At 38.4% G+C, this 25,171-nt stretch overlaps 1 protein-coding gene across 4 annotated transcripts in view; it reads left to right on the top strand.

Moving 5' to 3' along the window:
* Window positions 1-25,171, top strand: part of LOC124606757 (VPS35 endosomal protein-sorting factor-like) — a 99,466-nt gene that overhangs the window by 68,809 nt on the left and 5,486 nt on the right. For all 4 annotated transcript variants that reach the window (XM_047138807.1, XM_047138810.1, XM_047138808.1 and 1 more), the window contains 4 exons: window positions 3,458-3,620; window positions 3,725-3,917; window positions 18,552-18,691; window positions 24,678-24,843. In XM_047138807.1, coding sequence (XP_046994763.1) covers window positions 3,458-3,620; window positions 3,725-3,917; window positions 18,552-18,691; window positions 24,678-24,843 — 662 coding nt within the window. The remainder of the gene's footprint in view (window positions 1-3,457; window positions 3,621-3,724; window positions 3,918-18,551; window positions 18,692-24,677; window positions 24,844-25,171) is intronic.

A 25,171-nucleotide genomic window follows, 5' to 3' on the forward strand; every position in this document is an offset into this window, starting at 1 on the left:
ACTGACCTTTCCACCAGAAACCTCAATGCTACAGAAATTTTAATCCTACCAAAAGGCCTTACCTTCAGCCCCACACCCAAATTTAACTATTTGGAATTATCAAAGACCTACCCTTCTTTTTCTTATTCTTATAGTGGAAACACTTCCATGCTACCAATCCCTCCAACAAAAGCCAACCTGATACCAACATTGCACCTTACCTCTCCCAGTTCATACCATCATCCAAGAATGACCCTCCTCCCTCCCACACCACAACCCCCTGGTCACCTTCTCTGTCGTGATGAATTTGCTGTGGCTACCTAACAGAAGGCTTCCGCCAGCTGTCTGACTCCTCCAGGTATAAGCTCTGCCCATAGTGTTGTCAACCCATAAGTCCAACATAACCTTCAGTCCTTACTGAAATCCTTAGACCCGTCCATTGAGTCCATCTCCTTCCTCACCCCACTAACTCACCACACACCCACCTTCTACATGCTTCCCAAAATCCACAAATCCAACATTCCTGGACGCCTCTTGTAGCTGGTTATTGTGTGCTCTCACTGAAAGAATTTCTGCTCTTATATGCCAACACCTGCAGCAGTAACCTGAAGCCTACCCTCTCACATCTAATATACTAATTATTACCATCACTGACTCCTGGCCATCCCCATCCCTTTACCAGATCCCAACTATACACCGACATCCCTCATGCCATTGGCGTTGCCACTATCGAACACCACCTCTGCCAGTGTAGTTCCAGTTCCAAACCCACCACCTCATTCCTGATACACCTTATCAACTACATCCTCACACATGACTACTTCTCCGTGGAAGGAAAGGTATGCAAACGAATCAGTGACACAGCTGTGGACACCCACCTGGCACTCTCCTACACCAATCTGTTTATGGGCCATCTAGAGGAAAGCTTCCTAGGCTCATAAACCCTAAACCCCTTGTTTGGTTCTGGTTGTTTGATGATATCTTCATGATATGGACTCAGGGCCAAGACATGCTATCTTCATTCATCCATGACCTCAACACCTTCTCTCCCATCCACTTCACCAGGTGCTCCTCAACCCAGTGTGCCAACTTTTTGGGACAACTGGGAAATTCAGGAAAAACCCAGGAAGTGTTCCAACTGAGAGAAATTTGAAAAAAAGGTAATTTTTTAGACTTCCAGGAGTTTTTCATTATTTTAGTTTTCAGTTAAATTTCTGTAATTTTGACTGGCAAGAACAAATAACTCTAAAAATTATTTTATTTTAGCCCAATACTACAGAATAATAACGCAGCAGTAAAATATAAATGAGAGAATAACACCAAAATAAAACTTTAGTTGCAAAGAAAATGTGCCATTTACGACAACAAAATACAGTGCACACACAAGTGTCTGCTGACAGCAAAATGTGTGAAAGACTATGCAATACTTTGTAAGAACAAAATGCTTTCAATGCATCTTTCTCAAAGGCCTCATTTGAATGAGCATGATGTCACAACTGTTTAAATTTGTAATAGATTGCCGGAAAATATTGTGTATGGCGGTTTGAGAAGTGTTACTTTCAAAGTAAATTTCCTTTTAATGCAAGATTAATTATGTTACATATGAGAAAGTGCAATAAATTTCTTAAATCATGGAGCTTTAGACTCTCATTCAAAACTTACTACTGAGGGCCAGCCACTTACAAAAGTTTTGGGCCCAGAAGACCAGCCATTTATGCCGTTATTTAATATAACACACACTATAAAAGACCAAGCTTCAAGGTTAGTTTTTCATATTTATTTTAGTTCTTTCTTACATTACAAATTATGCAATAACGATGGCAAAAACTATGAATTATCCTTCAAAATAAAGTGTGAAGCGAGTTCTTGAGTAACTGCACATGTAATTGGTTTTTCTGTAGAAAAGTCAAAGTGCTCAACATACCATGTATTCAGCCAGGTAACTCATGAAATGTTCAGTGTAAAGCAGTGAAATTTATGATCATGCATGTATTCAGCTGCTGCCATTTAAGCTGTGTTCATAGGACCCTGCCTAATCACACCCTAAGGGGAGACAGAGTGAACAGCAAAAAATTTTGGATGACCAATATTATAAGTGAAAACTTAGCTTTTCCTGTAGCTACACTGTATGTGTATTAATTTAAACCATTAACTTTTCTTATTTGTGTTTTTGTGCTACTTAACAATGTTGTTCTTGATTACAGCTGATTATGTCCTCCGATCTATGCTCTTAATATCTGCTGTCATTGGCTGGTATGATCACGTGACATTAGCTATGATGGGCGGACAAAAGCAGGTCACAGTCTCGATTTCAGTGCTTTGAAAGCTACCATGCTGTATTTGGTGGAATTCCTGTTGCTGTTTATACTTTCAAAACGTGAAAACATGCAGTGTAAATGTTGCCTTGTATAAAAGATCTTTCCAAAAATTTTTGTTTTTTCTGTGTTTTGTTTCCTAAAGTGCCAGGAAGTTCTATGCCAGTGTATAAAATCTTCACCATTCAAAGGATTAAGTTTTACAGCTCCGAGGGAAATCAGATTGTTACTTAACTCAGAAAAAAAATATACTTTCACCACAGATATAGTGTATTTTCATCCAGGAAAAAGTATATTTTCAAGTGAGAAATCCAGGAAGAAACCAGGATTCCCCCCCCCCCCCCCCCCCTTGTCTGTATACACCCTGTACATAGTTTGGAAGTTATCCTTGAAGCAGTTTCTTCAGTTTTGTGATCCTCGTGGCCTAACCTCTGCTAGCCCAATGCCCCTGCAGCCTCTTCCCAAAAGTTTCGCCTTCCTCTGTCCTGTCATCTTCTCCCAATCCAAGTCTCCATTTCACCTTTATCGTCCACTGGACCTCACCGTCTCCAGTACACATGTGTCAAATACCCATCCCATGGACACCTGCCACCCCTCCCTCTCACTTTCCTATCTTGGACACCTGCTGTCTCCCTCTGAGCTGCTAGTTACCCATCCCCAAACCCTCACCCTGCTTCCTGCCTCTTTCTCCCTGTATCCATCCCACCTGACACAACTCACAGCATTCTCTTTTGTGTGCGCCTCTCGGTGACTCAACACCTCTGCTATTATGTGAGTGGTTCCCTTTACTCCTAAATACTTACATCTTTACATTCTGCCAGAACTGCCCCAAGCATATAAGTGTGCATTACTTTTATAACCATGTCAGATAAATTATTTCTGACACTAACAATTTCTCAGATGTGTCATTTAGTCTGGAGTCTGCATATTACAATTAATGCACTGCACATGGTCTACTTTTCTTGCTTTGTACTCAATTTTCTTCCAGTAGTTCAACTTTGCCAAATTCGATTGACATTTTTCTTTCATCTCTTGATGTTTGGTGGCTCAGAAGCTCTATATTTCTATATTTGCAGAATTAACACTTTTTTCACATTTCTGTGCTTGTTATCTGAATTTTATGAACACTAGTTAATTTTGTATTCCTTTTTCATTTTTAATAGTGCACTTACAGTGGAAGATGAGAAAAGGCAAATAGGAAACTTAATATCAAGATTTGTTAAGAAAGTTGATTATGGAAGAGATTTTGAGCAGCAGTTAAGTTTTTATGTTGAGGCCAGGTCAGCTTTTACTAATTTGGATTCGGTTCATGCACAACTTGTTCAGGTAATTTATAGTGTTCATAAATATATAGTTTTAAGGTTTTCAATTTAGCTGTAAAAAAGTATTTAGAAATTAACATTTTGTAATGACCTCAGTTTTTCTTCTAGTGTGTAAACAGACTATCAGTGGAAACACGGCGAATTGTAAAAGGTCACCATACAAGAAAAACGGCAGCATTTGTAAGGGCATGCGCTGCATACTGCTATATCACTATACCATCAATAACTTCAGTTTTTTCGAGGTTGGAACTTTATCTACTCTCCGGTCAAGTTGCACTTCTTAATCAGTGCTTAGGTCAAGGTTTGTTTTTAATTCTTCATATGAATAGTGTAATTTATTTACATGCACCTGGAGACCTGCATGTCTGCTTCAACATATGAGTAAATCTGGATTTTGGAATATTTATGCATTTAATCAATAAATCTTATAATATATGAATGTGACAATAATGTGAAAAGGAAAGTTGCCACTCACCGAATAGCGGAGATGCTGAGTCGCAGATAGGCACAACAAAAAGACTGTCATAAATAAAGCTTTCGACCAGTAAGGTCTTCATCAGAAACAGATGACAGATACACACACACACACACACACACACACACACAGCTAACACACACATGACTGTAGTCTCAGGCAACTGAGGCCACACTGCCTTCAGTTTATGTTTGATATTCCCATCATGTTGAATTTTAAAAAATGGTGCATCTAGGGCACATATAAGTTAATTAACAATCGTGACCAGTTTCAGCTTTGCAATCATCTTCAGACCTAAAAACGAAAAAATTTAATCAATGTGTCAATAAATTTCTAAAACAAGAATTGGACATGTACGGTTTCAGCAGTGACATGAAGGCACATAGTCAGTACATACAAGAACAAGAGCAGAAAGTGTATATTTAAAGATAAAGTACAAGAAAACAATTTCCAGCACCATTAAAAATTAGAATTGGGTCATAAATGTACTTTATAAATAGCATTATACCGTGTTGCAACCGGAGAATATAGTGAGATGACGTATAATGCAAGACACTGTGTCAAAAGTAAAGACAGTTAAAAATAAGACTGAAAGCAAAAAACATAGGTTAACTTGAATAAAAATGTAGGAAACTGAATAGCAATATAAGATGTGATCCATTTTGTATTTCCATTTGCGAGCTTCATTTGCTACATTTTTATATTTTTTTCCTTTCATCAATTAAATTGAATGTATCATGTGTTATCCAATGATTTCTATGGAGCTTTGTCTCTCTATTCCTGTTTTATCTCCATATTTTTTTCTCTCAAAGCTATGCATTTATCTCCATAGTATTCCTTTCCTCTGTTTCAGTCAATCATTCCCTAATGCCCTCATTGGAACTCTCAACAACCTCTACCACATGGTGTCCCTTTTCATTCCTTTCCCTCAGTCTGTACTATTTTCCCTTCTCTTCCTTTTCCTACCACTGAGTCCCAGTCCCTCTCCACAATTAACTTTCATCTCCCTTAACTACCTTAGTACTTTCTAATCTAATCACATACTGTTTTAATCTTTCCATCTTCAGCAGTGCTAGTGGGCATATAATCAAACATATACAACTGTGGTGGGTGTTTGCTTTGTGTCTATCTTGACTTCAGTAATGCATTCACTCTGCTGCTCATAGTAGCTTACTGACATTCCTACTTTCATCTTTATTATTAGATTTACTGCTGCATTAATACTATTTTATTTTGTATTTATAACCCTTTAGTGCCATGACTAGAAGCCCAGTCCTGCATGTAGATATGAAGTGTGATCAAACAATAATGGGAATTTGTTTAACTTTGTAGGCTTTATACTTTTTATCTTGCTGGTGCACTTGTTCCTGGTGTATGTTTGCATTTTCAGCCGTTTTGAATATTTAGTTTGTTGTTTACAGTTGAAAAGGTTATGCACGTTTTTAAGTGCTCGACAAACTTTTACTTTTGGAAAAAAAAAAAAAAAAAAAAAAAAGGTAGATAAAAGAATATGCATAAAATTTTGCTTGAAAAATAGAATAAAGTGCAGCACCACATTCGAAATGTTGACTGTGGCTTTTGGAAAATCTACTATGAGACAGAAGTTTGCAAGTGGTATAAGTATTTCAAAGAGAGCCCTGACATCCTGGACGCCCTAGAACATCAATTACTGGCAACAGTGTGGAAGAAGTAAAGGAAATGATTCTGGAAAATCGCTGAATCACAATCAGAGAGGTTTCTGATGATGTCAGAAAATCCTTTGGCCCATACCATTTTTATTTATTTATTTATTTTTGCATGATATGTGTGGCAGCAAAGTTTGTTCTGAAATTGTTGAATTTCAGCCAAAAATTACATTGCTTAGACATTACTCAGGAACTGCTAAATGAAGTCGATAGCAAGCCAGAACTTCCAAAGAAGATTATAGCAAGTGATGAAACATGAGTATACAGGCATGACCTCAAAACTAAGACCCAATCGTCCCAATGGAAACTGCCTGAAGAGCTAAGACTGAAAACATTTTGACAAGTTCTATCACATGTGATGGTTCTTCTCACAGTTTTTTTCAATTATAATTGGATTTCGCATCGTGAGTTCCTGCCTTATGGTCATATGGTCGATAATGAATGCTACCTGGAAGTTATGCATCATTTGAGTGAAGCAGTAACGAAAATGACCAGAATTGTGGCAAAACCGCAAGTGGAAATTGCATCACGATAATGCTCTCACTCACATCTCAATGCTCATTTGTGATTTTTTGGCAAAAACAAAACTGTTATGTTGCCTCAGCCACCGGTTTGCCAGGCGTGGCTCCCTGCAACTTCTTTCTATTACCTAGTCTGAAGAGAACCATGAAAAGACCTCATTTTTCCACCAGTGATGAGGTAAAAAAACAGAATCACTGAAGGAGCTGAACACCATAACAAAAAGTTATGCCAGGAGTGCTTCCTAGATTGGAAAATGCTCTGGTACAAGAGTATTATACCTGAAGGTGATTAGTTTGAAAGGAACATAGTTAATGTTGGTGAATAAATAAAGATTCTTTAAGAAAAACAAAAATTCCTATTACTTTTTGATCACACCTTATAAAGTATGTGAAGTGATGGTGATACTGAGGAATAAGATGAGAGTAGCAACAGATATAAGTATTAGAGGTTAAGTACTAAAGAAAATGGTAAAGTTCAAGTACCTGGTGAGCATTATACACTGAAGTGCCAAAGAAACTTGTATAGGCCTGCATATTCAAATACAGAGGTAAATAAACAGGCAGAATACGGCACTGGAGTCGGCAACGCCTATATGACAACAATTGTTAGATTGGTTACTGCTGCTACAATGACAGGTTATCAAGATACAAGTGAGTTTGAACGTGGTATTATAGTCACCGCATCTCCAAGGTAGTGATGAAGTGGGGGTTTTGCTTTACAACCGTTTCATGAGTGTAGCGTGAATATTAGGAATCCTGACTTCGCTGTGGTCAGAAAATATCCCGCAAAAACGGGATCAGTGACAACTGAAGAGAATCATTCAACGTGACAGAAGTGCAACCCTTCTGCAAATTGCTGCAGATTTCAGTGCCGGGCCATCAACAACTGTCAGCATGCAACCCATTAAGGCTGTATACATGGACAAGGAAAAAAAAAAAAAATCCTGGATTTTTTCCAGATTTCCCGGTTTAAAATACACTTTCTCCCAGATGAGAATATACTTTTTCCGTGTTAAGTGACAGTATACTTTTCCTCAGGACTGTAAAACTTATCAATCCTTTGAATGGTTATGGTTTTATACACCGGCGTAGAATTTCCCGGCCCTTAAAAAACAAAACTCAATAAAAATAATAAAACATGTTTTGGAAATATCTTTGATGTGCAGCAACATGTACACTCCGTATTTTCGTGATGTAGTCAGTCAATAGCAATATCACTGTTAAGTAGCACTTGGACACAAATAGGGAAAGTTAATCGTTTAAATTAATATACATAGTTTTGCTACAAGAAAAACAAAGCTTTCACATATAATATTGGTCTTGAAGATTAATAAGCTGCAAGAGAAGCTAAGCTTTCACATATAATGTTGATCTTTTTTGTGTGTGTTACACTTTAAGATACATCACACAAATGTGCCAGTAAAATTTTTACTAACGACATAAATGTCTGGCCGCCTGGGGTAGCCGCACGGTCTCAGGCACCTTGTCATGGTCCGCGCGGCTCCTCCCATCAGATGTTCGAGTCCTGCCTCAGGTGTGGATGTGTGTGTTGTCCTTAGCATAAGTTAGTTTAAGCTGGATTAAGTAGTGCGTAATCTTAGGGACCAATGACCTCAGCAGTTTGGTCCCATAAGACCTTACCACAAATTTACAAATTTTCCAATAAATGTCTGATCTTCTGCACTCAAAATTTTTCAAAATGGTCATCCTCAAAGAGTTGATTTTTAAATGACAATCAAATGCTCTGTGATTTTAGAAATTCATTGTACGTTCTCATACATAGTTCATCTTTCGTTAAAGGAAATTTACTTTAAAAGTAACGCTTTACAAACAACCATTCGCAAAATTTTCCCGCGACCTGTTAGAAATAGGTTCATTTCAGCAGTTGTGGAGTTACAATGATGCAGGAAGCCCATATGTTCGTACATGTAAAACATTAAAAGATCTCACATTATGTCAGGAAAGAAACAAGACATCAGAGGATACTCCAAAAGCATCGGAACTTCGTGAACCGTACTAAAATGCATAATTCGGCTTAAAGTGCTTATTCGTGTGTATAGATTCGGATGTAAATTTTCTTTGAGTAGCATTACTGTTTTCTCATGTTTGGTTCTTTAATGTGGCAAAATGCCGTACGTGCTAGAAGGTGAAAACATGCACTTTTGAAATGCAGCGAACGGGTGAAACTAGCCAGTAGTGTGGAATTAAACACTTCTTTTCAAATAAATCGACTGCATCAATGGAAAAAATTAATAAAAGCCAAATTTCTTTAGCAAACCGACATAAATAACTTCATTGTTCTGCAAGGCGATTAATACTTCACTGTCAGAAAAGTGGAAATATAATAAAATCTGAAACTAATAACATATTTTAGCCTACCAAAATTATGTGAATGTATTTTACTTCACTTGATAGCTCATGGCCACAGAAATCCATTTTGTTTTCATTTGACGTGACAGCAATAAATGAAGAGGAAACAGCAAAATCACGAAATGTTAACACAGGGCACATGGAGATTGTCCACCTCCCCCCCACTACAGTTCAGGCTGCTCTGTGCATCAGCCCTGGATCAATGATATTTCCGAACCGCGGCAATACTAGATAGTGGTACCCCCCCCCCCCCCCCCCCCCCCCGCCCCTTTCCACGAGTGTTTGAGGTAGGACACCAAAAATTTAAAAAAAAATCGATTTTTCAAAAATATATTAATTCTGTAGCACACATCTTTCTGAAGAGTCTGATATATGAAACATATAATGTTCCAGGAAATGTTATTTGGTCTTATGGGAGCTAAAGTGCAGTGCCACACCTCTTCATGCAGCATTCTTCTATATCACATGTCACTGTATTTCGCTCTGTGCACGTCAAATGTGTATATTGTAAGAATTGTAAGAATTCTTCAGAAAATTTGCACTCTTTATTGCCTATTAGCTAATAACTTGCTTTTTTGTGTGACATAAAATTAAATATAGGATACATAAAAGCAATAAAGACAAGAGACTAGCAAGACAATACACATTTCTTCAATCCTTAAGTCCTAGCATTTGTCCTCTCTAACCTTACTTCAGCTTCATATGGCATACTTTCCTTTATGGGAAAGAATCTATTACCTCCTCAAAGTTTGTCAAACTTTTGTTACACGAAAAACAAAATGTTGTTGTCTAATACCGAAAAAGCTGTTAATACAAATAGTATCTAAGACTGATCTGGCTTCTTGATCTGATTATGTGTATTTTGTCACCGTCTGTTAGATAAAATGAAATAGATCTGTCTGTTATTGCAGCAACTGTAACACACACCAAATAAACGAGACTGTTTTGGCACAAATGGTCAGTTTTATAACATGAGGAATATAATTCACAAAGTACCAATATCAAATGCCTACTAGGCATACTAAAAGCAAAAAGCATTAGATTTGGATATAGTATTACATTTCATTCATATGCTCCAGCTTCTCAAGCATGAGATCGAAAAGTAGTAGTACGAAATCTTTATATAAATTTGGAATTGTCATATTCTTCCATAATTTGTGTGCTTTCCCCTTTTCTTCTCCTTCCTCTTTCTAACAAGCATTCTTGTCATTACTAATTTTATAACTATTCCTGCCAGTGTCAAAACTTATTCTCCGGTTAACTTCACTAACCCTGCCACAATCAACGGTTTAGTTATTCCGCGTTTATTTTCAGGTTAGGCATTATTACACGTTTGTACAACACTTTTCCGCACTACTCCCAGAATAGAACTTAGGCAGCTGCTACCGGGGACTGTACAACTTGCTGTAACTAGTGTAGCAGTCTGGCCAAAAATTTTCTGTCAAAATTTCATTTTCTTGGATACACCGAGAAGATAGTATGTAATCTTTCGTACCAGTTATTCCTGTTGGTCATTTATTTCCACTCTGGTCATCTGAATCTATGGATTTCGCTGGCAGTTATAACAATGCTGGTCATTCATAAACCCAGTTAAGCACATAAACAAACAGTGATTGGCATTCACCCATTTGGCTTTATTCCGCTCAGTTCATATAGCCCCGTCCCCTTCTGTATGCAAGAAAATTTATTTCTAGATGCAATTGGGATTCCCCTGGCAGAGACATCACGTACACTATGCACTCATTCAAAATTCAGTTATGTTTCATTCAGATATCAACTTAGAATATGTTCAAAAACCAACAGGGATGCGTTTCAAAATCTTATGAGTAATTGATAGACCAACGTGCTCTGGATACTAGGCGCTTTGTAAAACAAGGTTTTTTTGCTCAAGAATATGAATTTGCTGCTCGCTGCTACTGCTTATACAGTAACAGCCACACTTCTGTAGCCAGAAGTGGGAGAAGGTACTACACATGTGCGACTCAACTGCTCAAACGCATTAATGTAAAAAGTTGTGATTCACGCTCATCCTTCCTAATCCTTTGACACATTTTGCTGTTGGCAGATGTTTGTATGAGCATTGTGTTTTGTTATTGTATATGGCGCATTTCCTTTGCAACTTCAAGTTTTAGTTTCTTTTTTTGTCTCATTCATGTTTTATTGTTGCAGTATTATTCTGCAGTGACAGGATACAGTAATATCCTTTATCACAGTATTGTTTCATACCAGTCAAACTTACACAAATTTAACTGAAAACTAAAACTAAACAAAATTCCTGGAATTCTAAAAAATTCGCAGGTTTCTTCCGGTTTTCTCCCGGAAGGAAAAAATCTCAGGTTTTTCCCGGATCTCCCAGTAGTCCCGGGTTGTAAACACCATACCATTCAATGAAACACCACCGATATGGGCTTTCTGAGCTGAAAGCCCACTCATGCACCCTTGATGACCGCACGACACGCCTCGCTGGGGCCCGTCAACACCAGCATTGGACAGGTAATAACTGGAAACATGTTGCCTGGTCAGACTAGTCTCGTTTCAAATTGCATCAAGCGGATGGACGTGTATGGGTATGGAGACAACGTCATGAATCCATGGACCCTGCATGTCAGTAGGGGACTGTTCAACTGTTCAAGCTGGTGGAAGCACTGTAATGGTGTGGAGTGTGTGCGTTCGCAGGCTTTCAGGGGCGAGGGGGGAGGGGGGGAAATGTTACCTTCAACTATGTACCGTCAGACTCAGAGTTGAAATATTAAAAGTTTTTGCTGGTTTCATTGTCTATGGGGTGGGATACGTAGTTGCCACATTACATGCCAAGTACTGCTGAGTCTACAGTATACAATATGAATATACACATGAATCGAATGGTCAGAGGTTCCTATCCTCGGCAATTGCAAATTTTGAATGTAACATAGAAATTTATAGACGAAAGATTGCAATTAAATAAAATCTGCAGGTCCTGTTTTAATGACTTTAAATAATGAATACGGTAGCAGAAGTACTTTTATGAATGCCATTTATTTCTGCAAAACACTTGTTGGTGTTGATGGTCCAGCAATTAAATAAAATATAGTTGAGTAACAGGGAAACAATAGATTCCTGCTTCATGTAATCAGTTGTGAACAGCAACATTGCTTGTGAGATATTCACTTCTACATCTTCTTGCAGAAGCCACGGAAACCTCACAAGTGCACAAATTGGCACTACGAAATATTTCTATCTCCTGCGACCACGCGCTAACTTCTCAACACTCTCCAAGTATTTCCTGTGACCATCCGTTGTGCCTTCCCTTTCCAGCACTCCCCTGTCCCATGCGACCCGATGGTCCTCCCCCACTTCCATCCAGTCTCTCCATTGACTTCCGTAGTCGCCTACCGTAGTAATGAATGCTGTGACTGGCTAGAGCGCTCCTGCCATGTCTCCAAGCCAATGCAAACTCTCAAACATCTTGGAACACATACGAAATACTGTATTTACATTTAAATAACTTGAAATTAAATAAATATTCCTACAGCTGGACCATAAACATGCTTTAACACACATTATTAAATACATAAACAAACCAAATAAACATATATCAAAGGAATAGAAGCAAAAGTAGGCCAGTAGCCTAATGTCTCTGTGTTCTCTAAAACACAGTAAATATTTGACTGAGAAGATTACTAGTTTCCTATTTTTGATCATGTTCATAAAACTTACTGATATCACTGACACATTACCACCTGAATCTAGAAGTGTATCTACCATTTCTTTTCCAACTTTAATTTCAATAATTGGCTTACATTTACCATTTCCTTTCGTTCTAAATATTTCTCCCTTAATAAACCATTTTCTATGTCTCGTCCGTTCTCTTCCAATTCTAGTGTACACACATCCTGTTCTATCCATCCCTCAATCTCATGTTCATCCCAAAATAATTCAATAAATATTTCCTTCACCCCAAGTTCATTCCTTCCCTTTTCTAAACCTCTAGCAATTTTAAACTTCTTCCATTTCCACATATGCGGAACTAATGACCGTACTGTTCTACTGTACCATCGCCAACCAGTCACACTAAAATCACACTACTACTTCATATACCAATTCGTTTGAACTTCATTACACAAACTATCCCCATCCACACTATTTACTTCAGCCCTCTCTAAATTTTCAGTTAGTCTATCCACACATTTCAATGATTCACTACCCACAGCGTGCACAACTTTACTGTTTTTCCCCTCCAAAATATTGACACTTGCAGCTTCAACAAAATTACACATCAATTCACCGTTATAAACACTTTATCTCCCTGATATAATACATCGATGCCTAAGCCATCATCACCATAAATATTCATCTCAGCAACCATATCTGCTGATGCACCATTTAAATCACTGTATAAATTCACATCAGAAACCTTACTGTCCTCCGTCAACAAATTAACTTTACGTGAATCGTACACAACTTTACCCTCCTCTGCTACATCACAGAAATCGCTGCTACTTTGTCGTACAATTTTTGGACTTCCAAACTTGCTACATTCCCCTGTGATTAGACAAAAATCAGCACACACTGCCATTTCTATGCACTTTTCATCCAGATTAACCCCCGATCCTACTTTACATACATTCTCATATTCACACTCTGACAAACGTTTTAGATCCATACATTCATTAATAAGTTTTGCTTCACCTTCATTCGTGACAAGAAACGGGTAGATTCCTTCCTCCAAAGTATCAATACCAGTAGCTTTTACATCATTACATAAATTACCATTACTCTGTTCCTGTAAACAGAAATCATCTACCTCTGCCGAAACATTTTTAATTTCAACTGCTGGTGAGACCAATGCTAAGCCTCTTTTAGTAACATTGCTACTACAACACCTTCCTTACTGCAATTGCTACTGTTTGCTAATCTTCAGAACTCTCCACACAATTTGCTTTCACAAAATTCATCTCCTCTTTAACTTCTTTTTGAACCACTGAATCTTTCGATTCATCACCATTCACACACTTATTCATTACACATCCATAACTTACATCACTCCCCGCAGATTTATTTTCATTACTTTTACTTAAATCTCTCACAAATGTATGCTTCTGCCATTCGTGCCTGCTTTTATTCCTTTTTCCTCTTTAACATACTCCATATTACATATTTGTTGCCTTTCTCTAAACCTATCAACATTCCTACCATTACCATTATCTCCAGTCATTTTCATTGCCTGTTCAGATCGCCATCCCTGGACCTGAGATGTGGCGAACATAAGTTTCCTGACCGGTTGTTACGCGATTGCACTTCACACGAATTTTCCTCATCAAATCTGCATTCTTTACTTGGGTTCCATTCACAGAAGTTATCACTCCCGTTCGTTCTCCGACCATTCTGCTCATTCTAGCTACTATCTCCCTGAGAATTCCTTTGATTTCTCTCAAGATTATTATTGTGGTGATGATTATTTGGATTCCAATTTTGATAACTACCAACCAGTTTGCTCTCAGGTTTGAACTTCAAAGTCCTCTCTAATTTTTCTACAAATTGTAGAAATTTGTCCATGAAATCACATGGACTGTGGGCAAGATCCCACTGCAAATTTTTGGGTAATCACCTTTTTAACATGGTGATTTCAGTTAAAACCCTTTTCAAACTCTTCCTACGATTCGCATGAACTACATTTCACATTTGCCCAAGACTGTGGGTCTCCCTCCAAATGCCGTGTAACGTATTTTATTTTCGCTTCGTCCGACATGCCTTGAACAAAAGCACCCCTACATGCAGCCAAGAAATTTACTACGTGATATCTTCCGTCATCTATGTAACATTTCACAGATACGGTATTTGCCCAAGGGATATTTATAAATGGCATGGCCTGTTGGGAGGCTAAAGAATTTAAATCACTTTTTATCTGTTTTATTTGTTTTTTAACTACATTTTCACTAGTGATACTGGACTCTATTTTATCTTTAATTTTGCCCACTTCTTTCTCACCCTCACCTATACGATTGGCAATGTCACTAATTGCTAAGCTTATATTGCTTTTATGAGCATCTTGCACCTTTATACAGTCACTTACCTTGCCTCCAAGTTCCGTCTGTATCTTATCCATTTTTTCCCCAAGATCTTTTTCCACTGATTTGATTTTAGATTTTACTATTACAACTTCATTTGTAATTTTCCCTATATCCCCTTGGACACATTTTAATTTATCATCAATTGCTTTTTCAAGGTTACCAATAGTTTTTTCAACTTCCACTTTTATAGCGGAGCCTATTTCAGGTCGCATTGTACCTATATCAGGCCGAATTGTATCCGTAACTGTTTGCAATGTGCCCATATCTGTTCGCAATGTACCCATATCTGTTCAAATTGCACTGATGTTATTTGCCATTATATTCGTATTATTTACCAATCCATGGATAATTTGCATTAGCTGAGACATCATATCTCCCCCACATTCATTCCCCTTGCCTGGATTCCCACTAGTTACATGTCCGCACTCTGTTTTTGGACTAATGGGCTCACTTCCATTTTCAGAACTTCACATATTAGGCGACTATTTTATATTCGCGAGATCTATAAATGGAGCTTGAACTTCAGAGTTAAACACTATCTCATTATTTGTGCAGGCACTTATCGGATCTGAGATGGTTCCCTCTGCCATGGTGATGCCATCAGTAGTAGTGGAAGTCGACATTGAAGACTGCCCTGGAGTACTCAAAGACACTTCCATCGTACTGCTGTTGAACTGCATCTGCCACTAGAGAAGTCGCCTGGTGTAGCTGTAGTTGCTGCCGGTTACCGCGTGTTCCAGTCGTCTCCGATACCGCTGTCCGTTAAATGTGCTAACCGCTGCCGTTCCCTGCAATCAACTTATTTAGTCTCTGAGCCCCCACGCAAATTGCCTTTAACGTAATAGATTAGAACCTCTATCGATAGCATGTGTTAGTTGCGAAAATTACTGCGTAATTTTACTATTTCCAGAAACCTACTTGTGGAAAAAAAAAAAACAATCTCACACTGTGTTTGGTGAGAGGTTCACACTACTGAAATCTCTACTGGTTTTGTAAAAGTTTTTACACTTCGCATAGTACACTGAATAACAGAGAGCAAAAGGAATTACCAATTTGCAGGACACAAATCCCGGACGAGAAACCTTCAGTTGTGGGCTTTCAAAAAAAAAATGTGGCCCTCAACTACTTACCCTCAGACTCAGAGTTGAAATATTGAAAGTTTTGGCTGGTTTCATTGTGTAGGGGGTGGGATACGTAGTTGCCACATTACATGCCAAGTAATGTTGAGTCTGCAGTATACAATATGAATATACACATGAATCGAATGGTCGAATGTTCCTATCGCTCAGCAATTGCGAATTTTGAAAGTAACATAGAAATTAATAAATGAAAGATTTCAATTAAATAAAATTTGCGGGTCCTATTTTAATGACTTTAAATGATGAGTATCATAGTGGAAATACTTTTAAGAATGCCGTTTATGTCTGCACAACACTTATTGGTGTTGATGGCCAGAAATTTTAAATAAAATATAAGTTGAGTAACAGGGAAACAATAGAGTCCTACTTCACATAATTAGCTGTGAACAACAACATTGCTCGTGAGATATTCACTTCTAAATGCATACTACATCATCTTGCAGAAGCCACGGAAATCTCACAAGTGCACAAATGGCACTACGAAATATTTCTATCTCCTGCGACCACGCGCAAACTTCTCGACACTCTCCAAGTATTTCCTGTGACCATCCATTGCGCCTTCTCTTCCAGCACTCCCCTGTCCCATGCGACCCGATGCTCCTCCCCCACTTCCGTCCAGTCTCTCTATTGACTTCAGTAGTCACCCACTGTAGTAACGAACGCTATGAGTGGCTAGAGCGCTCCCGCCATGCCTCCAAGCCAACGCACACTCTCAGACATCTTGAAACACATACAAAATACTGTATTTACATTTAAATAACTTGAAATTAAATAAATATTCCTACAGCTGGACCATAAACATGCTTTAACACACATTATTAATTACATAAACACATCAAATCAAATAAACATAAGCAAAAGTAGGCCAGTAGCCTAATGTCTCTGTGCTTTCTAAAACACAGTAAATATTTGACCAATTTCTTCATGAATAGTATATATCGGATATAAACAAAAGACATAGAGGAATAAATATATTTGTAAGCATGCTGCTACCATTTTTTCGTGTAATTGTGGAGTACTTGTGGTCAGATGCGATCAATAGTAATTGGCCACTTTTACCTCCAATAACTCATGTACTATTCAAGTTACATGCCTGTAATTCATACCAATTTAGATTTACACTAATAGCTAACTAAAGACACATTGATCGACAAAATCGGATGAACCGTTTAGATTTTGAAAATTCATTGCTGGGTGTTACTTGTATAATTTACAGTCAGATACTAAACTTTAAACTAATAAAGATATTGAAAATCTAATTACACCATCAGAATCACCATACAAATAAGAGTAATATACATGTTTCTTTTTAAGGTATCATGACTCCTTTGGTTATTATTAATTTCTATGTGAACTGTGAGATGTTTGCCATTATGGTTTCACAAAGTCAGCCCGGCATACAAATCTCCTTCATCGACACAAAATGCAGTCCTCGATCCAGCTTCAATATGGAATTCCCAGCCACGCGATCAGCCTGGACCATGCGCTGGGGCTACTGCTCTCGGTCCGGCTAACATTCAGCATCACACGGTTGCTGACAAGCCCTGGCTTGCCGAGCAACCCATGCGGCCATGCCAACTCCAAACTTAGAATATTTTCAGGGCGCCACAACTCACCCGTTACCTCACAAGTTGGAGTGATATTGGACCCCTGATACATCTAGATACGACTCTGACAGTTGACACATATGTTAGCATCCTGTCCTGTCTGATCACCTACACTCATTCATGTCCATTGTGCATTCCAATGGACTTGAGCAATTCCAGCAGGACAATGCGACAACCAACATGTCCAGAATTGCTACAGTGTTGCTCCAGGAACATCTTCTGAGTTTAAGCACTTCTCCTGGCCACCAAACTCCCCAGACATGAACATTATTTAGCACAGCTGGGATGCCTTGCAACATGCCTAATGCCACTTCTCGATGAGATGAAAAACAATGTACCAGAACTGAAGATCTTCTCTGCTCAGTTAGAGGCAAAAGATGGCCAGCCCTGCAAGACTATGCAACATGGCTTGAAAAGTTGGAGACTATTTTTTATGTGAAAGGCTGTATTGAAGTGTTTGGACTCTGTGAAGAGCTAGTGAGGTCTCTCCAGAATAAAATTTTAATGCAGCCAGAGTGACATGTTCAGTAGACTTCCATAGATGTTCTAAAAGAGCTCTTGTGAATCTTAGGACAGCAGAAGCATTTGATATCCTGTTAGAGGAAGCCAAAAATTACTCTAAGAATCTAAATCTCAGACCCAAAGTTGGCCAAGAAAACTACAAGCGAGATTGAAACACACTGAAACATAAAGATTTAAGAAATGTGTTTGAAATTTATGATCTCTTTGTCAATGAGAGTGACTGGAGGAGGAAGAGGATCTAAAGTGATTATCCTACCTTGAAGAGACAATTGTTGTATCCTACTTAACAAATTATATTAATTTATAGTAATGTAAAAGTAATATTGTAATTTGTTATTTACTATTATCTTTATTTTACTGACTTCAAGAACTCTCAGATTCCTTACTGTAATCATCCATTTGTGATGATAACGCAAGGTCTTTCGGGTGTCTTCATATAATAAATGTGTGGCGACAGGCTTACACTCAATTCTGGCGAAAACAATGCTGCTTAAATTACAGAAATTGTGTTTCAATGAGATTAGTACTTGTTATTTATTACATTCATTTTACTTCCTGATTTTCAGCTGATGCATGTTTCAAGGCAGCATTAAGTCTGATCCCTGAGTTACCAACCACAATGGAAGTGGATGGAAAGCTGAAGAGTTCAGAAGCATATCTTGTTTCCTATTTATGCCACTTTCTGTCAACATTATTGGTAGTGCCAGTAAGTACCAGTTGCTTTTATAGATACACCTACATCAGAATTCTCAAGTCAGACATTGTACATCATAATTTTATATTGATGCAGATAAAAATATAACATATGAACTGATTAAAGTTGTTTGGTTAGAATTATCCATGGGAAAAGTGCATTATTAGTTTAAGAAAAAGGAAGTTGTTTTTGTATCCAGTGTGGTGAAACACATTATTGATAATGAATAAAAAAAATTGATTTTTCTCAGCATAGAAACTAAATGTGTAGTAATTATGAACTTTCACGTTTGTGTGTACTTTCCTCTGAAAGCAAACTGATTTTAGAAACATATTGTAAATCATTGTTAAAATACTGCAAATGAAGTAACTCAGGTTGTTGTTGTGGTGGTGGTCATCCTCGTCGTCATCATCGTCATTGTTATCGTCATCAGTCTCACCAGTCCAAAGACTGGTATGATGCACCTCTTCACACTAGATCATGCTCTTGATCTCTGCATAACAATGGAAATTTACATCCTCCTGAACCTCATTACTGTAATCAAGCCTCAATCTCCCCGCCACAGTTGGTATCATGATACTTCCCTCCATTAGCAAATAGATACTTCAGGATGTGTCTTGTCAATGTATCCTTTCTTTTTGTCATATTGTGCCATTTATTTTTTTCTCCCCAATTCATTTCACTGCCTCTTCAAGAGCTGTATAATCTTTAGCATTTTTCTGTAGCACAACATTTCAAAAGATTCTGTTCTCTTCATGTTTGTACTACTTATCATCTATGTTTCATTTATTTATAAGACTAAACCCCAAACAAACAGGTACAGAACAACTTTTCAAACACTAAAATTTATATTTGACATTTCTCTTAGTAAGCAAACCTTTTCTGGCTATTGCTAGAGTGCATTTTGTTTCCTGTTTCCTTATACCAGGGTCAGTTACTTCGCTGCCCAAATAACAAAACCTGTCTATTACATTCAGCATCTCATTTCCTGATGTAATTCTGTCAGCATCACATGATGCAATTTGACTACACTACATTGAAGTTATTATGTTATGCAGCAATTCACCTTACACTGAAGAGCCAAAGAAACTGGTGCATCTGCCTAATATAGTGTAGAGTTGCTGCGAGCATGCAGAAGTGCCACAAAACAATTTGGCAGGACTTGACTTATGTCTGAATTGACACCATGGAGGGAATTGACACCATGAATCATGCAGCACTGTCCATAAATACGTAAGAGTACAAGGGGGTGGAGATATCTCTGAACAGCTCATTGCAAGGCATCCCAGATATGCTCAATAATGTTCATGTCTTGGGAGTTTGGTCGCCAGCGAAAGTGTTTAAACTCAGTAGAGTGTTCCTGGAGCCATTCTGTAGCAATTCTGCATGTGTGGGGTTTTGCATTCTCCTGCTGGAATTGCCTAAGTCTGTCGGAATGCACAATGGACATGAATGGACGCAGTTGATCAGACAGGATACTTGGAGCCTCCACCAGCTTGAACAGTCCCCTGCTGACATGCAGTGTCCATGGGCTCATGAGGCTGTCTCCATACCTGCACTTTCCATCCGCTGGATACAATTTGAAACGAGACTCGTCCAACCAGGCAACATGTTTCCAGTAATTAACAGTCCAATGTTGGTGTGGATTGGACCAGGTGAGGAGTAAAGCTTTGTGTCATGCGGTCACCCAGGGTACACGAGCGGGCCTTCGGCTCCGAAAGCACACATCAATGATGTTTCATTGAATGGTTCAAACACTTGCACTTGTTGATGTCTCGTCACTGAAATCTGCACATTTTTGCGGAATGGTTGCACTTCTGTCACGTTTAACAAGTCTCTTCAGTCATCATTGGTCCTGTTCTTGCAGGATGTTATTCCGGGCACAGTGATGTCGGAGATTTGAAGTTTTACTGTATTCCTGAAATTCATGGTACACTCATAAAATGGTTGTATGGGAAAAACTGTAATTTCATCACTGCCATTGTAGCAGCAGTAACTGATCTAACAACTGCGCCAGACACTTGCAGTATTCTGCCTGTTTACGTATATCTGTTTTTGAATATGCATGCCTATAGCAGTTTCTTTGGCACTTCAGTGTATAACATCTTTTCAAGAAACTGTCCATACCATTCAGCTTGTTTTTATTTAAGCCCTTTACCATCTTTGATAGAATTATAATGGCATCAGCAAACCTAACAGTATTGACAATACACCAATTTGGAGTACAGAGCTGGATATGCACTCTGACAGTCAGAATTCAGTATGCTTTCACACGCAGCATTCAGAGCCTCCAGACGTCATAACTGGGAACCAGTGTTCATGGATATGGTGTTGGGAAACACACTACCATGTGGTTTGTAGGAGCATCCATAAAGTGTCAACAGTTGTTGCAAGAGCTCCAGAACAACAAGTTGCTGAACGACCATATCCCAGATGTATTTGATGGATGACTTGTCAGACATGTGTGCAGGCCAGGGAGTCAGCTGAACACGTCATTCTTCAAAGAAGGTTTACAAATTCCTCACCTCTTGTGGCTAGGCTTTGTCCTGTTGAAACAGGGCATGTGGAACTGCCTGCAGGAGGAGCAGTGCCTGGGGCTCTAAGACATCTCATGATGGAATGGTTGCTGTTCAGATTCCCCTCAGTATGTAGGAAGTGTGCATTTACAAGGCCACAGAAGTCTGAGGTGGTGTTGATTTCTGGACAGTGGAAGTCAGTGCAATGTCATGTGTGCCGCCAGCACAGTCCTAAGCAGAATGTGTCAAGCCATCGATGCAGGTATGTCCACACCCACTGCAGCACTCCACAAAGTCGAGTCAATACCGTGGATGAGGCTTTTTTGTCAGTTATGACGACACAGACTGCACCAACTGAGCTTGGCTTGGCCAAACGCTGTTGGGATACACAAAAGGGAGCACTGCTGGGCCTATGTACATGCCTCCTCACTGAAGTCTTAATCGCTTATTATAATTCCACTGTCTTCTGATTTTGGAGTGATTTAGACCATTATTTCTTGGTGGTGCAATTTTCACAAACAGTAGTGTATTTCTTCTCCTCAGAGGTTAACCATTTTTCCAAATATCTCCTTGGTTTTCTTTACTGCTTGTTGTGTGTATAGATTGCATAACATGCAGACTAGGCATCAACCCTGTCTTACATCCTTCTCAGCTAATGCCTCAGGCAATTTTTGTACTCAGGTATTTTTCATTAATTCTACACTAGACATATTTATATTTATAGGAAGGTAGGAAATGTGTGATATTATTGTTAAAACCTATATATGACACAGAATGCTTTGTACCCTTAAAAAATAAATTATTTGTTTTTAGTAACAAAAAGGAGGAAGAGAGAAAATGTAATGCAACCAAAATAAAGGTATACTTCAAGCATAAAATTTGTCAGCAGATGCAAGACCAGTTAAACACTTTGTGAATCAAGTTTTTATGTAATTTTTGTAAACAGATGACACACGTTGAGAAGAAGCTGAAAAACTTTATAGCAGGCTGGTAATAGTCACCTGCAATGAATACATTTGACTTACAAAGTAGCTACCAGCTGACGCTGTTTTTTGTGCCCCAAAACATAGTGAGCAGCAGACTTGGCTTGACCAAGAAGTCTCGATAAGCAAGGGTGCATGAAGAGCCACAATGCCTATCATCACACAGAAACATAAATATACAACATATTTATGGAGAGATTGCTAGGAAAAGACCAACTTATTTTCACTATCTACACTGAGCAACAGCATTATCTCACTACCTCAAAATACATATTTTTATTTTTGTAGAATGTGTTGTAAATTGTCACTAAACCAAAAATAAGACATGTCATCACAAATTAGTTGCAAGTATTTATCAAAATACCCATCAAATATATTTCCAGATTTATTAGCAATTTGATAGTTGCAAACTCTCTTTCTCTGTTTAATCAGTACAAAACTGTTTGATTGTTGTTGTAAAGTCATACAATTCAGTGACTGTAAAATGTAAACTTTCATGGCTGAAATTGTCACAATTAATAAAATATCCTGTAAACAGACGGATAGTGTCACTGTGGGAAGCCCCTTAAGCCCAGTTATAGCGAACTTCTTTGTGGAAAAATTCAAGGAGCAGCCAATGAAAACTGCAAATAAGAAACCGAATATTTGGTTCCGTTACTTGGTTGACACGATAGTTTTGTGGCAGCATGGCAGGGAGGAACTGGATTGTTCTCAAGATTCAGTTTACCAGGGAGGAGGAGGCAGGCAGAAGATTAAATTGTCTTTATGTGCTAGATTTCAAGAAAGAAGATGGTATCTTGGTCCAAATAATTTACCAAAACGGCATGCACGCAGACCGTTACCTACACTGAGATTCTAACTACCACCCATGACAAAAGGAAGGCATCATAAAAATATCAGCGGATAGAGCAAGAAAAATCTATGAACCAGAGCTGCATGATGCAGAATTAAAATACCTCACCAATGCATTGCCCAAGAATGTTTATTCGTTCACTGAGGTGAAAAGAGTATTAAGAGAAATCATTGCGATGCTCAAGCGCCAGTGAAATCAAAAGCTTTCCTGCCATTCATTAAGGAAGTGACTGACTGCATAGGAAGAATCTTAAAAAAGCGTGACATTGTGGTAATTTACACACCCACTCGGAAGAATCAGGATTACCTAAAATCGGCCAAGGATGCTCGCCAAGTGGTGGAAAAATCTGGAATTTGTAGGATTCCGGGTAGTTTTCAGGAGGTGTACATGGGTACTACAAAAAGAACTGTCACAAATGACTCAAAGAGCACAAGGGCAATTGCAGAAGAGGGGAGACTGACAGGTCAGCTGTTGCGGAACATGCTTTACAGCCGTGAGACCACCACATTCATTCTGATAGAATTCAAATACTGGCAGCCACAAACGGATACCACAGAAGGCTATTCAGAGTGGCCATAGACATTGTGAAACACCCCAGGAATTTCAATAGGCAGGAGGAGGGCGTGAAATTGAATTAAATTTGGATTCTAGTGCTGAAGATGATTTGTACCAGTCTTCCACCATGGAATGGTGACAATCGACAACAGCCAATTTCGCTTGCTTATCAAAACATGTGACATCATGCGAGTGTGTGGTAGCTCATGGAAGTGGAATTTTGTTGTAGTCATAGCGAGCCAGGGTGAACTGGACATTCAACAAAGCTGTGGTCCCCCTTGAAAATGTCCTCCGCAGATGGGGACGAACTGTCGGTTTTTAAAGTGAAATCTCTTTGACCACAGCGTAATAGCCTGGAATATTTTATTAATTGTGAATTGAATGACTTTTGAGTGCTGTTTGGCAAATTCAATAGCCATTAGTCCATGCATAATTATAAAACAGTTTAAAAATTTCATAGCAATACATTGAGCTCCAATACTAAAAGAGAATCATGACAATGAAGTCTAGTTTTATTGTGTTACTGTGTGGGTGAAATGATATCTTTTAATTTCTGAAATTAGCCAAACTGTGCTCTAATTTCTTCAGTGATGCACTTCATACACTTCACAATGGACTGAAACAAAAGTGAATTTGATATAATGAGAATAGTTCTGCACGAATTCTTTTTCCCCCCTATTTTAACTTTACAGTATATGCTGTGCATCAGAGTGAGTGTTCCGACATACCCCAAACTTTGAGTCTGACCATTTTGCAGTCCTTGAGTGCGTCAGTTGGTAGAGTGTTGCCCACAAAAGTCAAAGGTCTGAGTCCAAATCATAGTGGGTTTACCATTTCAACTCTGCAAGGAAGTTTCATTTCTTCAGTTGTAGTTTCAGTTTGAGGGTCATCTAAAATATCTGAATATTGATACTGAGCTCTAAAACTATACAGCTAATAGACACTTTTACAAACGAATGAAAAGTATATAATTTATGGTTATAAATATCAATTTTTATGTTTCAAGATCAACCAGTCCTTTCCTTCAACTTTGCTGCGGATTGCAATCCATGGCAGAAATTAAATAGCACTTTTCCATGATTTTTGTGCAGGATAATCCAGAGCAAGGGGTTCTTTATTTGGCGAGAGGTCTGATGAATGTTCTACAGCATTATACATGGGAAGCTAACAGCAGTGCACGGTGTACTGTCTACCTGCATGTACTGGACATGCTGTCAGCTGCAGCACAAGAATGTTACCCATATCACATTGAAAAAGGTGACTATTTTTTTTAACTGTTATGATTCTGTCACTGTTACACTTTTCATGTTAACCGTGACATTTATAGTTATCACCATTTAACATAATTTATTTAAAATGGATTGAGCTCAGTTGTCAACAGAAATTACAAGATAAATCTGTTTCTCGCACAGTCCAAGAGCAAAATTACAGCAAGAGACAGAACTACTTTTCTCCACACTTCCTCAGTGAAATTGATGATTTTAAAATTTCTGGGTTTGCAGCTGAGTTAATGCTTTCATTTTTCTTTCCACAATATTTTGATAATGTGTCCAAATAGCAGGCAACAACTCTAGGCTCAATACCT

This window comes from Schistocerca americana, chromosome 3 (genome assembly GCF_021461395.2).
Source record: "Schistocerca americana isolate TAMUIC-IGC-003095 chromosome 3, iqSchAmer2.1, whole genome shotgun sequence".
NCBI lineage: Eukaryota > Metazoa > Arthropoda > Insecta > Orthoptera > Acrididae > Schistocerca > Schistocerca americana.